Below are 13071 nucleotides of genomic sequence, written 5' to 3' on the forward strand. Positions count from 1 at the left end.
CTGGCCTACACCCGCGTTGGGAACTTGAGTGATCGGCTTTGCGGGCTCCTTACAGAAATGGATAGTGTGCCCCTTTCTGTTGCAGTTGGCGCACTGCATTTCCCGACAAGGTCCATGATGGTGGTAAGTGCATTTGGCGCACTTTGGAAGGTTACCTACATAAGTCCTTCTTGGGTAGGTATTTGTAGGAACTGTAGTAGGTACAGTGGCCGCATTCACTGAGACCAATTGTTTCTTCGCGGATTCTTGGGAAGACCCTCCCTTCCCTTTATTCTATACCCTCTTCTTGTTATTGTTGTTGTTGTTGTTTCCCTTTTGTGGTTCTGGTGTAGCAACCGTTGAGTTCTGATGACCTCTGTTGTCAACAAGAGATTGTGCCAGTTCCTTGGCACTTTCAAAAGTGTCAGGTTTTGAAGTTAACACGCTTGACCTAATTTGGGGCGGCAGTCCCCAAATGTATCTCTCTATTTTCTTGCTCTCAGGCGCAATCATATCTAGGCAAAGGATTGCCAGATCGCAGAATCTGTTGGTATAAGTTGCGATATCGGTACCAACCATTCCAAGACTCCAGAGTTCGTGCTCGAGTTTTTGAATCTCTCCTCGTGGATAGTATTCTCTCATCAGCATGACTTTTAAGCTCTCCCAGCTTATGGAGTTTGCCACTATCAGGGTAAGTACCTTAATGTGGCCATTCCACCAAGCTAAAGCTCTATCAATAAGGGTGAAGGTTGCAAACTTGACTTTGCTGTGCTCGGGACAGGAGCAGATTTCAAAGACTAATTCTATCCTTTCGATCCACTGCGTCAGAGCCATGACGCCACCAGTTCCATAAAACATCCGGGGTTTGGCATTAGTAAAGTCCTTATAGGTGCATTCTCGGGGTTGCCCATGACTCTCGCCATGGTTGGATAGGTGTGTGCCAGTTCCCGAGCCAGTAGTACTCGAGTTATTGATCTGTGACATGGCAGCTGCAACCGCTGCGGTGACTGCTGCTTGGAACATGACAACATCAAATTGAGGAGGTGGAGGTGGTGGTGGCATTGGTGCTTCCCCACCGTTGTTTCGCCTTGGGTTCCTACGCGGAGGCATCCTTCAACTATAGGTTGAAAAGATAAAGATAAAAATTCCATAACATAGAAAATGTAGGTGCCTCATGAACTATATTGCTATAGCCCAACAACAGATGATAGTACGAGTCTCAAAATAGAAGAATGAAAGTTATTTGTAAGACTGAAAAAAATGAAACAAGCATTTTGTTTTTCCATAACTTTTTAAGGATTTAATGAAATACTCCATGTATTAATAATAGTGCCACTTATATTAATATAATAGTTGATACGATGATCACGAAAATTTGACCCCTATAAGGGTCTCCGGTTATAAACTTTAAGAAAAATTAAAAACTTTTAGCCGAGGTCCTAACTTATAACAAAATTTGAGATTTTGGCAAGCACTACTTGCGACATAGGTTGCGCTTGTAGCTTGACTCCGCATCCGATTGCATCGATTCCATAAGACGCCTATCAAAAGCGGCTTGTTGTTCCCTCAATTCGGCTAGGGCCGCAATCATTTGCGCTTGGAATGCCTCGATTTGGAGTTGGGCATTGTCTTGAATTTTGTCCAGCCTACGGATGTCAGAAGTATGAACCTGTACTTCTACGTTGACATCCCGAATCTGGCTAGCTTGAACTCCGGATTGGTAGGACTGATTGGCTAGTTTGCCAACCATTACTGGTAGTGCCCGATCAGCCGAACCTCCGCCTCGGACATCGTAGAAGTCTCGGCACATGCCGTAGGGAGGGCATAGGTTTTGTTGTTGGCTCCAATGGTGGAGGTGACTTCCCCAGACAGGAGTCGGTCCTTGAAAGTTCCTGACGAAGACGGGAGGTTGTGCCGGAGGTGGATTGATCACTTCTGGCTCTGAGTCGGTACCGGAGTCATCATCCAATTCTATGGGTTCTTCGTCCTCCTCGGGATCATGTTCGATCCATCCCCCGTTGCCTTGGTTGGGATAGTAGGGGTCACCGGGGTGGTGAAATCCAGCCATTTGACTGTACGAGGATAGGGTTATAAGAATTGAAATAAAATTGGAACATGTAAGAATTAAACATGTAAGTTAAACTAGTTTATGTAGCAAATACTCTTATAGTATTTAAATTCTTGTGTTTGATTCTTGTGATGTTTTGGTAAGTTTTGACTTGTTGCTTACTACGAGCAATCCTCGATATATATTGGTCTGATCTCGGACAAATATAGTTGTTCATGCTATATTTGTCCCAAATCCGATTACATATATCGAGTCTTAATCATAGTGTCCAACTTGTCTAAATACTTCTTGTATAGTTATAATCATGAAAATAATTTGTTGTATGCATGTATTTGTACCTAAATGAACTAACAATTTAAGTTAAACGTAACGCTGCTTAAGCGTAAAAACAAAAGAAAATGTTTTGTCAGAGAGTATTAGTCCCTTAAGCATTTATAGTTTGTATATCTTATGTGGTTCGATATACTTAGTTCACTATAAACATTGCTCTGATACCAATCTGTCACACCCCCAAACCTGAACGGCGGAAACGTTCGGGGGCAGATGACTTCATGTGGTAACGTACCAAATGAATACATAGTAAAGAAAGCAATACAACCATCATATATATAATTGAAAGTTTACATTTTTCAAAAGTTACATGTTCAAAACCAATTACAATATGATGTCAAAATATGAGATTTAACTGGCGCCGCAGCGTCCCTTCTTCAAAAGCATACTGATACTTGTAATTACTGAATCCCTAGGACATACAAGTAATTTTTGAAAGAGTAGATCAGCATTTAAGCTGGTGAGTCTCATAAGTATTAAATGACAATGTTTGTATGAAAATGAAGTGTTTTGTTTTTGTCTGTTTGTTTCTAGAAAATCCCATATTTTCTACTAACATAAATGTAGCCTTCTAACAAGACAAATGTTTGTTTCTAGACAATGTATGTACGTGTAAAATAACCAATATATTTGAAAACCTCGTAAATCAATGTATTTTTAATACCCCATGTGAGTTTTATAACCATACTATTGACTCGGAATGCCTATACACAACGTTCTTCAGACGTTGGAATGTTAGGACGTTTGTCACCCTAAATGGTGGACTGTAGCTAACAATCAAGGCGCGGGTTGTCAAGCCCGTATAGATCTATACACAAACACCATGTTCCCCCTCCAAGGGATTCTGGTATATAATAACGGACTTGAAATGTGTACTCGAACGTACGTGAAGTTAATGTCTCACAAATCTTAGTATAAAAACATATTTACGTGTTAAAATGTTCGTTTGTTCTTGTATATGAAAGTGACTTCTTGAAAATTGTGTTTCTAGTATGTAAAAGTTAGCAAAATTCTCGTAAAACTATACCTATTATAGCTTTCTTAAAAGTGTGTCTCATTTGTTTAGAAGTCCCTAGAAAATGAATCACTTGATGTGAAAGTATAGATTTTTATAGTGTCTAAGATACACACATATACATATAATCTAAGCAAAATGTTTAGTTTTATACATGCATTACAACAATTTATATTTCAAAAGATAGAATGCTATTGTAAGATATTTTATATACGAGAGTTTCCTATAAAGTTTATAAATCACATATGATTCTATTGAATAAAAGTGTATAATAAAACTTTATATATAACACCCGATAATAATCGTGTGTTTTACTTGTATTCCCCCCCCCCCCCCCCCCCTTGAAAGCATATAAAAGCATTTTGAATATTTAAAAGGGTTGATTAAGGGGTATGAACTCACTTGAATGTTTGAAGAAAGCGAGATGGAAACCGGGCAGAATTTCGTCTCGGGAAACGGATTTTTCTTAGGATTCTCGGGAATCTTGGGAGTAAAAACGACCTTCGGGACTTGAGCAAAATGACCGGGGCTTCGGGTTAGCACGGGCATGGAAAACAAGGCAAGCATGCAAAAGAAATGAGAGAAATGGAGCCCTTTCTTCGGAACCCTTGCATCCCTTGATAGGGGCTGGGAACCGCCTCGGTACGCGGGGCGTACGCGTACGTCACGCATGACCGAATCCTCGACTGCCTCGGACTTCAGATGGGACAGGGGCTAGCTTCGCATAGGCCGAGACGTGGACGATCCGAGGCCTATGCCTTGAGTACGCGGGGCGTACGAGCTTACGCGGGGCGTAACTCGGCCCTATCTGATGACTCCCTTCGGATAATACCAAAGATTTATAATTAAATTTATATTTAATTTAATTAATAAACTTCTAAAATTCATATCTTCTTCATACGAATTCCGTTTTCGATGGTCTTTATACCCACGCGTAGGTGAGACTACGCTCTACAACTTTCATGTAGATTCCGTCGGCAAATTTTGAAATTGTTTTTATTATTTATTTTTAAAAGGTCGTGTTTAAGGAATTTCTTTAGAAATTCATAACTTCTTTATCTGACGTCGGTTTTTGCTAGACTTTTTACCGCTGAATTACCATTGTCGAGACCTTCGATTCTCGTTTAGGTCATTCCGGCCAAAATTCGCTCGATCTCCGATTCGAGTTTTTAGCTGTCTGCTGCTAAGCCGAACTTGGAAAAATCATAACTTCAATATACGAAGTCGGATTTGGGCGTTCTTTTTACGTACGATCACGGTTTATTGACATCTATCATAGTAGCTAATTAAATAGAAACTTTTTGGACAGTTTATTTTCGAAGTTAATTTCATTATCACAAAAGTGGTTACAATAATTGACTTTTTAGGTCATTACATAGAGTTGAAATATCGGGTTGTCACATAAAGCAAGAGTAGAGACACGTGTTAACATTCCCACTTTGACTTCCCGTTTGAACGCCGTCACCCAACTGGCCAATGACCTTCTCAATTGGATGATCGAGTTGAATGCGTGCAGGGATCTCGTAGCTGATATCATTGACAGAGACTGGAAGAGTATGGATGTTAACCGCTCCATCTTTTGCTGAGAGATTCACAGAAGATGAACAAAGTTCGTTTGGAGAATCTGCTACAAACTCTTTAGCGATACTTTCTGGAAAGAGAAGTTCCCTTAGATTTGAAGTTACAGCGGAAGTCTCGTGGTTCAAGAACTCTCTTTCCACCGGAGTTAGAGGAGTAGCAACAACATCAAGATAAGGAGAAGACTCAGAAGATTCAGTGTGAATAGAGGGCACCAATTGAGGATTAGAAGAAATCAGTGGTCGTCGGTAGACGACTTTGTCTTCTTCATCTTAAATATTGCTCTTCGAATTTAATGTAGATCCTTCTTGATTATCAGATGACACATTGAATGGTTTGAAAAGAGATGTGTAGTCAAATAGCCAATCAGGACCTACTCGAGCATCTGTCTCATTTTCTTCGAGCCAACGAACACCAAAAGATTCTACAATTTGTTTTGTCTTCTTGTTGTAAACCCCGTAAGCAGTTCGAGCAACATATCCAACAAAGTAACAGTCGTCGGCTTTCGCATTGAATTTGGGGTTGGATTCCAAGTGAAGAAGAGTACAAGGACAGCCAAATACTCGAAAATGGCTGACGGATGGCTTGTGTCCAAATAGAATTTCATACGATGTCTTCATTCTGGATTTGTTGATTAGAACACGATTCTGAACATAACAAACAATGTTAATTGCCTCTGCCCAGAAGAACACAGGAAGCTTGGAATCACAGAGCATCGTCCTTGCGGCGTCTTTTAGAGTTCGATTTCGATGTTCAGCAACCCCATTTTGTTGAGGTGTTCGAGCTGAATTGAACTGACGCACAATCCCTTTCTCAGCGCAAAAATGATCAAGAACAACATTCTTGAACTTTATTCCATTATCAGTACGCAGCGCTTTCACTCGATTGTTGGTCTGATTTTCGATCATCACAATGAATCTTTTGATGAGGTCAGGGATCCCAACTTTGTTGGATAAGAAGAAAACCCAAGTGAAACGAGGGTAATCATCTATCACAACGAGGCACTATGAGTTGCGATTGATGCTGAGAACATTAATAGGACCAAATAAATCCATTTGTAACAACTCGAGCACTTGACTTATGGAATTTATCTGCTTTGGAAAGTAGGGTTTCCGATGGTGTTTTCCCTAAGCGCAGGAAACACATTTTTCAAAAGTTATGAAATCTTTGATAGGTAACCCTCGGACCAGTTCGTTTTTCGCAAGCCGATTCAAGTTCTTTGCATTCGCATGAGCTAGACGACGATGCCACAGCATCACATTTTGTTCAGAAGCCTTGGAGAATACACAGGTGACATCGTCAGGAAAATTGCTATTCATGTCTATAATGTAGGCATTTCCATCTCGCTTAGATCTCACAAGAATCCAATCTTCAGGGATAACAATGCCAGGCTTTAAGATCAGACATTCCTTATCTGTGAAATGAGTAGAGTAGCCCTTGTCGCATATCTGGGATACACTCAGCAAGTTGTGCTTCAGTTCCGGAGCAAAGTTAACATTCTCAAAATTCAACACTCCATTAGAAATAGTTCCTCTTTGAGTAATTTTTCCGCCCTCTCCGTCTGCAAAAGAAACATATCCTCCATTAAATGTTTGAATGTCATGAAGTTGGGTTATGTCTCCAGTCATGTACCGGGAGCAGTCGATGTCGACATATCAAGGTCTGGCGACATTCCTCCGCAACTGTCCCTGCACGATGAGTGGAATCATTTAGTTTTGGGAGCTCAGGTCATCCTAATCCTGGGTTGACCGACTCCTTTCGCAAAATTTTCATTAGATTCTTTCTTTTCTTTTGATTTAGAGGTGAATGGTGACTGATCTAAAGTTGTTTTTAAAAGAGATTTAGGTATCCACTGAAAATTAGGTTTTGAAATTTTTCTGGATTCTTTTGAGCCAGTGGATTTTCTACTTGAAGAGTTTGAAGATCCAATCCTGCTCTTTGGCAAATTCAACTTAGGCTTATTCTGAGTTGATTTTAGCAAACTCCAGTTGTTTTTACGAAAAACATGTTTATTCTTTTAAGCTTTTTTCCTTTTCAAGTCACCATTCCGAGAACGAGTTTTGGGGGGTTTTTCTAGTTAAAGATCGTCCCTGAAATTCGTTCTCTCCTCTTTTTGTTGTATGAGAAACAAACATCCGGTTCATACAATTTCTTGCAATGTGTCCAGCAGTGCCACATATAAAACAAATTTGTTTATTATCAATGGTTTTGGCACTGCTGTTGACAGATTTATTATTCTTATTTTCATTATTAACACTTCCACATTTGCAAGTTCCAGCGTACAATTTTGATGCAAATGTGGAGGGTGTAGAAACATTCAAATCAGATTTATCAATGTGAATAGAAACAACATCATCATTCACAGAATTATCAGACTGAAATAAAATACCTCCAAACACAAAAACATTAGCATTTTTTTTTGACAAATACTCATCACAAGAATTAACACCAGACTTAGACACATTATTATTTGACTCAAAAGTTTCAGCCTCATGCTCCCCCTGAACAATTGATATATATATATATATATATATATATATATATATATATATATATATATATATATATATATATATATATATATATATGCACTTAAAGTAGAAACGTTAGTATTCAAACTCTCATTATTAGACTGTATTGCCTGCTTAGAAGCTGACTTTCCGTAAACCATACTAGGTTCTCTGTCAATTTCATCTTGAGACAGAGGAATAGCAGTATAATTATGATTAAAGGGAGGAGGGACACTCTCAAATCCTAATCCAACTTTTATTTTATTTCCATGAGTGATATCTCTCAAATGTGATTGTCCTTCAATTAATTTTGCAATCTTTTCACTTGACCCATCGTATTTATTGAAATTAAATTCAGCTTTTTCAAAACAGTTTTTTAATGTGTCAAATTCCGCAGTTACATCAGCAAATTTTGTTTTGAGATGATCATAATTCTCACATTTGTTGTTGTAAACTTCTTGCAATTTTTTAAAATCTTTTGTTTTATTTTCTAATTGAGTTTTTAAGGGCTTTTGATTTTTTTCTAAGAGTATATCCCTCATATTTCAAGTCCTCGTTCTCTCTTTTGATTATCTCAATTTGATCTCTTCAAAACATAACAATTTTGATACAGGACGGAGAGCAACCGAATTCACTAACCTCAGATTTGACCGGTTCAGGAGTGGTCTGCACCATGAATGCAAATTGCAGATTCATCATGTCCTCTTCTGGATCTTCTTTCATTTCTTCATCTTCTTCTTTGACTTGAGCAAGATTTGCATTTTCAGGTCCTCTAATGTTTAGAGCCTCAACTTGATCTTCCCAGTTAAACGATTGGGCCACCATTTCCATGTTTGCAGACTGATTTGTTGAAGATAATCGTTTGTTGTTGCTGTGAACATAAGTTACTGGCACCATCGTTCTTTCAGAGTTCTCTCGTCGATCGGGTTTTGGGCATTCCCTTGCAAAGTGACCTGGTTCATGACAGTTGTAACACCGTAACTTTCCTTTAATAAATCCCATCTTCTTGTCAGAATTTACACTCCAATTATTCTTTCCAGTCTTCTTTGAGAATTGTTTAGCCCTGAATACTACCATTGCCATTTCCCAAGTAATATCCATCTCTTCCACATCTTCAGGGTGAATTTGGTCGAGATTAGTGAATGAAAGTTGTGGAGAGAGCTCTCCGGCAACGAAGGCATTGTAACAATTTACTAATCCAGTAGCTAGAGCCAAATTTTCTTCTTTATCACTTACAGATGAACTTTGGGAACCAATTCCATGAGATTGAACTCAGACACTTGTGGAAGAAACAACACTCGAACTGACTGGAGACATGTTTTGAGATTTAGGGACTTGAGTTTGTTGCATTGGAGATATGTTGAATGTTGTGGTTTGATGAACTGCATAAGTTTGAACTTGGGGAATATGAACTTGAGAATTTGGATGAGTGGTAAAGCTTGAAAAAGTGGTGTTGTTGTTTTGAATTCCAAGATTAGTTGTGGAGTACAAGTTAACATGGTTGATTTCTCTTTGTTTATCATCAAGATTGCAAGCTTTGATGATTGCCATTATTTTAGATAAACTCAAACGGTTCAGATCTTTTGTCTTTTTAATAACTGAGACATTCATGTCCCATGATTTTGGAAGAGAATTTAGTAGCTTCTTGTTAATTTCAAACCTAGTAACCATTACACCTGCGGAGCTCATTTCAGTAGTTAGTGTGATAAATCTTTGCAGTTGATTTTCCAGTGATTCTCCCAATACGTAATTGAACATGTTGAATTTTTGTCGGAGCATGTCTTTTCGGCTTTGCTTCATGTCTTCATTTCCTTCGTAGACTTCAATGAGCGCTTCCCACAATGCTTTTGCTGACGTGTATTCACGAAACCCTTGTGCTATCTCAGGAGACAATGCCATGGTGAGTGTAGCGAGTGCCTTTTCTTGTTCTTCAACTCTTTCAAAGTCATCATTAGTGTAGTTTTCAATCTGTTTGTCAATTACTGTGCCATCATCTAAAGTGGATGTAATCCGAATTGGTTCTCTTAAAATACTTCTCCAAATTTTGAAATCTTTCATTTTGATGTATTTTTCAATTCGATACTTTCATTCAGGAAATCCGTCAGCTGATAGTAATTTGGGAATATGAGTAGTGGTTCCCATAATTGCATCCAAATCTTGATGAGAAATCATGCTTTGAGATTCCATACTTGACTTCAACCGTACACCCAACAACAGAATAATATTAACAACAAATACGTTTCAGCCGCACACTTTGACAGCAAACAGGATTCAGCCACACACTGATTCAGCCGCACACACTGACTCAGTCACACACACTGACAACAATAAAAATACAGTCGTACACACAATATAACCGCACACTCAGCCGTACACTTCTCAACAGCAAAAACTAACCGCACAATCTTCAAAATACGCTCTACCGCACACACTTTTAAAAATTCGCTCAACCGCACACACTATGGCAGCAAACCTTCCACAGTTCGCAGAAAACCTTCCACAGTTCGCAGCAAACCTTATTTCAATCTTTTTGCAAACTATTAAAAACAAGAGTCAAACAATAGTTCTTCGAACAAAATACTTAAAAACAGTGAAATTCTTGCACTATCACACTCAAAAACAACTTCAATTGATACCAAATTGGCTCTGATACCAATTGTTATTCCCAAAACTAAGGATCCAATTCAGTAATCAATGAAGTTAATTGCAATTAAGGTGAGATGTGAAGAAGAAGTAGTAGAATCAAGCATGTACACATCTATTGCAACTAAATGTCAAGTACATCTTGAGAAAGTACAACTACTGCAGAGTTCTGACACATCTTAGTTGCTATAAATAGTACCCCTCTTACCAACACAAAAGTGTGTAGCCATACATATGTGTGCGGCCGCACACACTGTGTGCGGCCGCACACACATGTGTGGCTGCACACATTACAAGCCCAATACAAGCACTACTGCAATACACAATCAGACATCCTGAATAGATCTATACAAAAATTATGACTAGCTCAAACCACAAAACTATGGACTTTCATTTGTTTTCATTATACTTGATGCAAATTGCTATAAAATCGATTTTTCTGTTCACTGTTTAGTGAACTCGCCGAGTCCATGGGGGGACTCAACAAGTCCATGTCAAAGTTCATCCTACTCGTCGAGTAGGTTCTTGCAATCAACGAGTAAGAGGCCCTAAGTGCATAATTTTGAGTTTTATTGCTGGAATTGGACTAGGATCATTACCCTAAACTATTTTTATATTGTTAAACCTATTTTTGATGTGGTAACAATTGTGCTAATCCAATTTCAAAGATAATTGTCAAAGTTTCAAGTTTTATATTAAGTTCATATGATTCTTGAAAATTATTGATATGAATTATGTATGCTTATGAGTTTTAATAGATCATAGAAATTATTTGACATGCTTGTTAGTTTAATTGTTCATCTAAATGCTTTTTAATGGACACCATAACTTGTCCTCAAGTTATAGAATTCCAAAAGTTTTTCCATTAAAATCATTAAAACTCATAAGTTATAGAAATGAAAGGTTTTGAATAGTTTCAAAACTTGCCCTCAAGTTTTGGAATTTGTAAAGTCACTTTAGAAAACTTTAATTCCAAACCCTAGAATTTTAAAAGTTTAAAATTCAACCTATATACTATATAATATTATAAGCTAATAATATATATATATATATATATATATATATATATATATATATATATATATATATATATATGTATAAGATCAAGTCAGTCTTACCGTTAGTAGGCCTCATTCACGAAGCAGGTCTATAAGGGCGGTATAAGGTTGTTGCCTATAAAATGGCAGTTTAATGGGTGTCCACTCTCACCCACCGCTTCCTTGCTAAGAGTTATTCTAGGAGTTTATAAGCCTTGTGCACTTAAGACTTAATGTTATGAATTGTGAGTAAGGAATCTATGATTTTCAAATTGAGCCAAGATCATCCATCAAGGGATGTTTACGACCCAAAGTATTACAGCCGTAAACCCCTCTCTACTTGTATAGATTTCCATCATTATTCTTCATTTCTCACATCTTCAAGTCAAGAACTCTCATTTCTCTCTCAAGTATCATCAAGGATATCCTCCTTGATCTTCAAAAGTGTAGGTGATTCATCCCGTCTTACTTGATATCCTTCTTATTCACGTGAAGCTCTTTGATTTCATCCATGAATTCCACGTTTTTGGTTTCGATCTTCAAATCTTCATATTTTCACCAAGAACACACACTTGTTCTTGGGGCCGTAAACACCTTCAAGACTTCCATTTCGTAAGTATCTCTTCCGTATACTTGTTATCCATTAGAAACTCTTGAATCCCCATGAAACAAAAACCATTTAAGCATCATTCTTCAAGAGTTCACGGCCGTGAACCCTTCATGTGGCCGTGAATCGTTCTTAAGATCATGGTGGTCGTGAACCCTTCAACCCATGGCCAAAAACCCTTCATGAGATCAAGTATTGGCCTTAAACCCTTCATAGAATCAAGCCTAGGGCCGTAAACACTTCTTGTGTGGCCGTAAACACTTATAGTGTGGCCGTGAACACTCTTTCATACAATCATATGTGATTATAACACTTCATTTCAAGTGTTTCGTAGTATCTAAGGTTGTTCCCTTGCGTGATTAGTTGTTATATACACTAATCATATACATATGTGTGTCATTATATGCTTAATAGGATCTGTTTGTGCTCGAGAGTTCACTTGGCATACTTAGCATTCTAATCAAACTTGCATTCGAATCACTCACTACAGGTGAGTTCATACCCCTAAAATTATCTTTTAAATGATTTTAAGTGCTTTTATGGGGGGGGGGGGGGTGGGGGGTAAAATACAAGTAGAAAAAATAAGGTTATAATATCAATCACATGTGATTTATAACTACCAAACAAAAGGATTTCTTAAATATCAAAACTATGTTATCAAACAGACTGTTTCAAATCATTTTATAAACTGACATCAAGTCATCAATAACCATTCAGATGGTTAAAACTCTTTCTATATGATAAAATCTTTATCGTTTTACAAAAGTCTTTTAAACTTATATATTGTCAAAATGATGTCTATATAGATATAGTTATATAAATAAGGTTGAAACGGCTTAGGACTGATAACTTGCTTTATTTCTTGTTCCTTGTTTTGTTGCGGACTTAGGGTATCGGTTGTTTGTTTGAGGGTTGTTTAAATCTTAGTTATATATTATGTATATTTATGTAGATATACAAGTTCTTCTAATCAGTTCAATACCTTTGGGTAGCAAAGGTGTACAAACATGATCAGTCATTCAACTGCATAGCTTACTAGTAAACTATAATAGGTATAGTTTAGAGGATTACTACTTACTATTTATAGAACAATGAAACATACAAGAGTCAGTTCATACTGATGGGTTTTAGCTATAAGAACATCTTATGTGCTCATACAAACCCTAATGCTTGGATCTTGGTTTCTCTATTGTACATGCAATTCATCCAAGACTATAAACCCTAGATCTAGTATATGATAATCAATATAACATATAAATTAGGGTTTAGATCATACCTTGATTGTTATGTAGCAATAACAATCT

The 13071-nt window shown here is 37.6% G+C and overlaps 1 protein-coding gene across 1 annotated transcript; it reads right to left on the reverse strand.

The window, feature by feature from the left end:
• Positions 1–4789: 4789 nt before the first annotated feature.
• LOC128133588 (uncharacterized) lies at positions 4790–9538 on the reverse strand. The gene is made up of 7 exons (XM_052771087.1): positions 9052–9538; positions 8092–8685; positions 7612–7934; positions 7117–7345; positions 6158–6531; positions 5344–5974; positions 4790–5241 (listed from the first exon to the last, which is right to left on the reverse strand). The coding sequence occupies exons 1-7, from the start codon at positions 9536–9538 to the stop codon at positions 4790–4792; spliced, it is 3090 nt and encodes a 1029-aa protein (XP_052627047.1).
• Positions 9539–13071: the final 3533 nt, after the last annotated feature.

Source organism: Lactuca sativa, chromosome 4 (genome assembly GCF_002870075.4).
Source record: "Lactuca sativa cultivar Salinas chromosome 4, Lsat_Salinas_v11, whole genome shotgun sequence".
NCBI classification, from domain to species: Eukaryota; Viridiplantae; Streptophyta; class Magnoliopsida; order Asterales; family Asteraceae; genus Lactuca; species Lactuca sativa.

Bases quoted from the DNA above. Each gene is read 5' to 3' on its own strand.
- LOC128133588 (XM_052771087.1), bottom strand. From the start codon at position 9,538: ATGAAAGATTTCAAAATTTGGAGAAGTATTTTAAGAGAACCAATTCGG. The intron at 8,686-9,051 runs GTTTGAGTTTAT...ATTTGGCTCTAG, and splicing joins AAAGACAAAAGATCTGAACC to CTACTGGATTAGTAAATTGT. The intron at 5,242-5,343 runs GTCCTGATTGGC...GCAATATTTAAG, and splicing joins TGAGACAGATGCTCGAGTAG to ATGAAGAAGACAAAGTCGTC.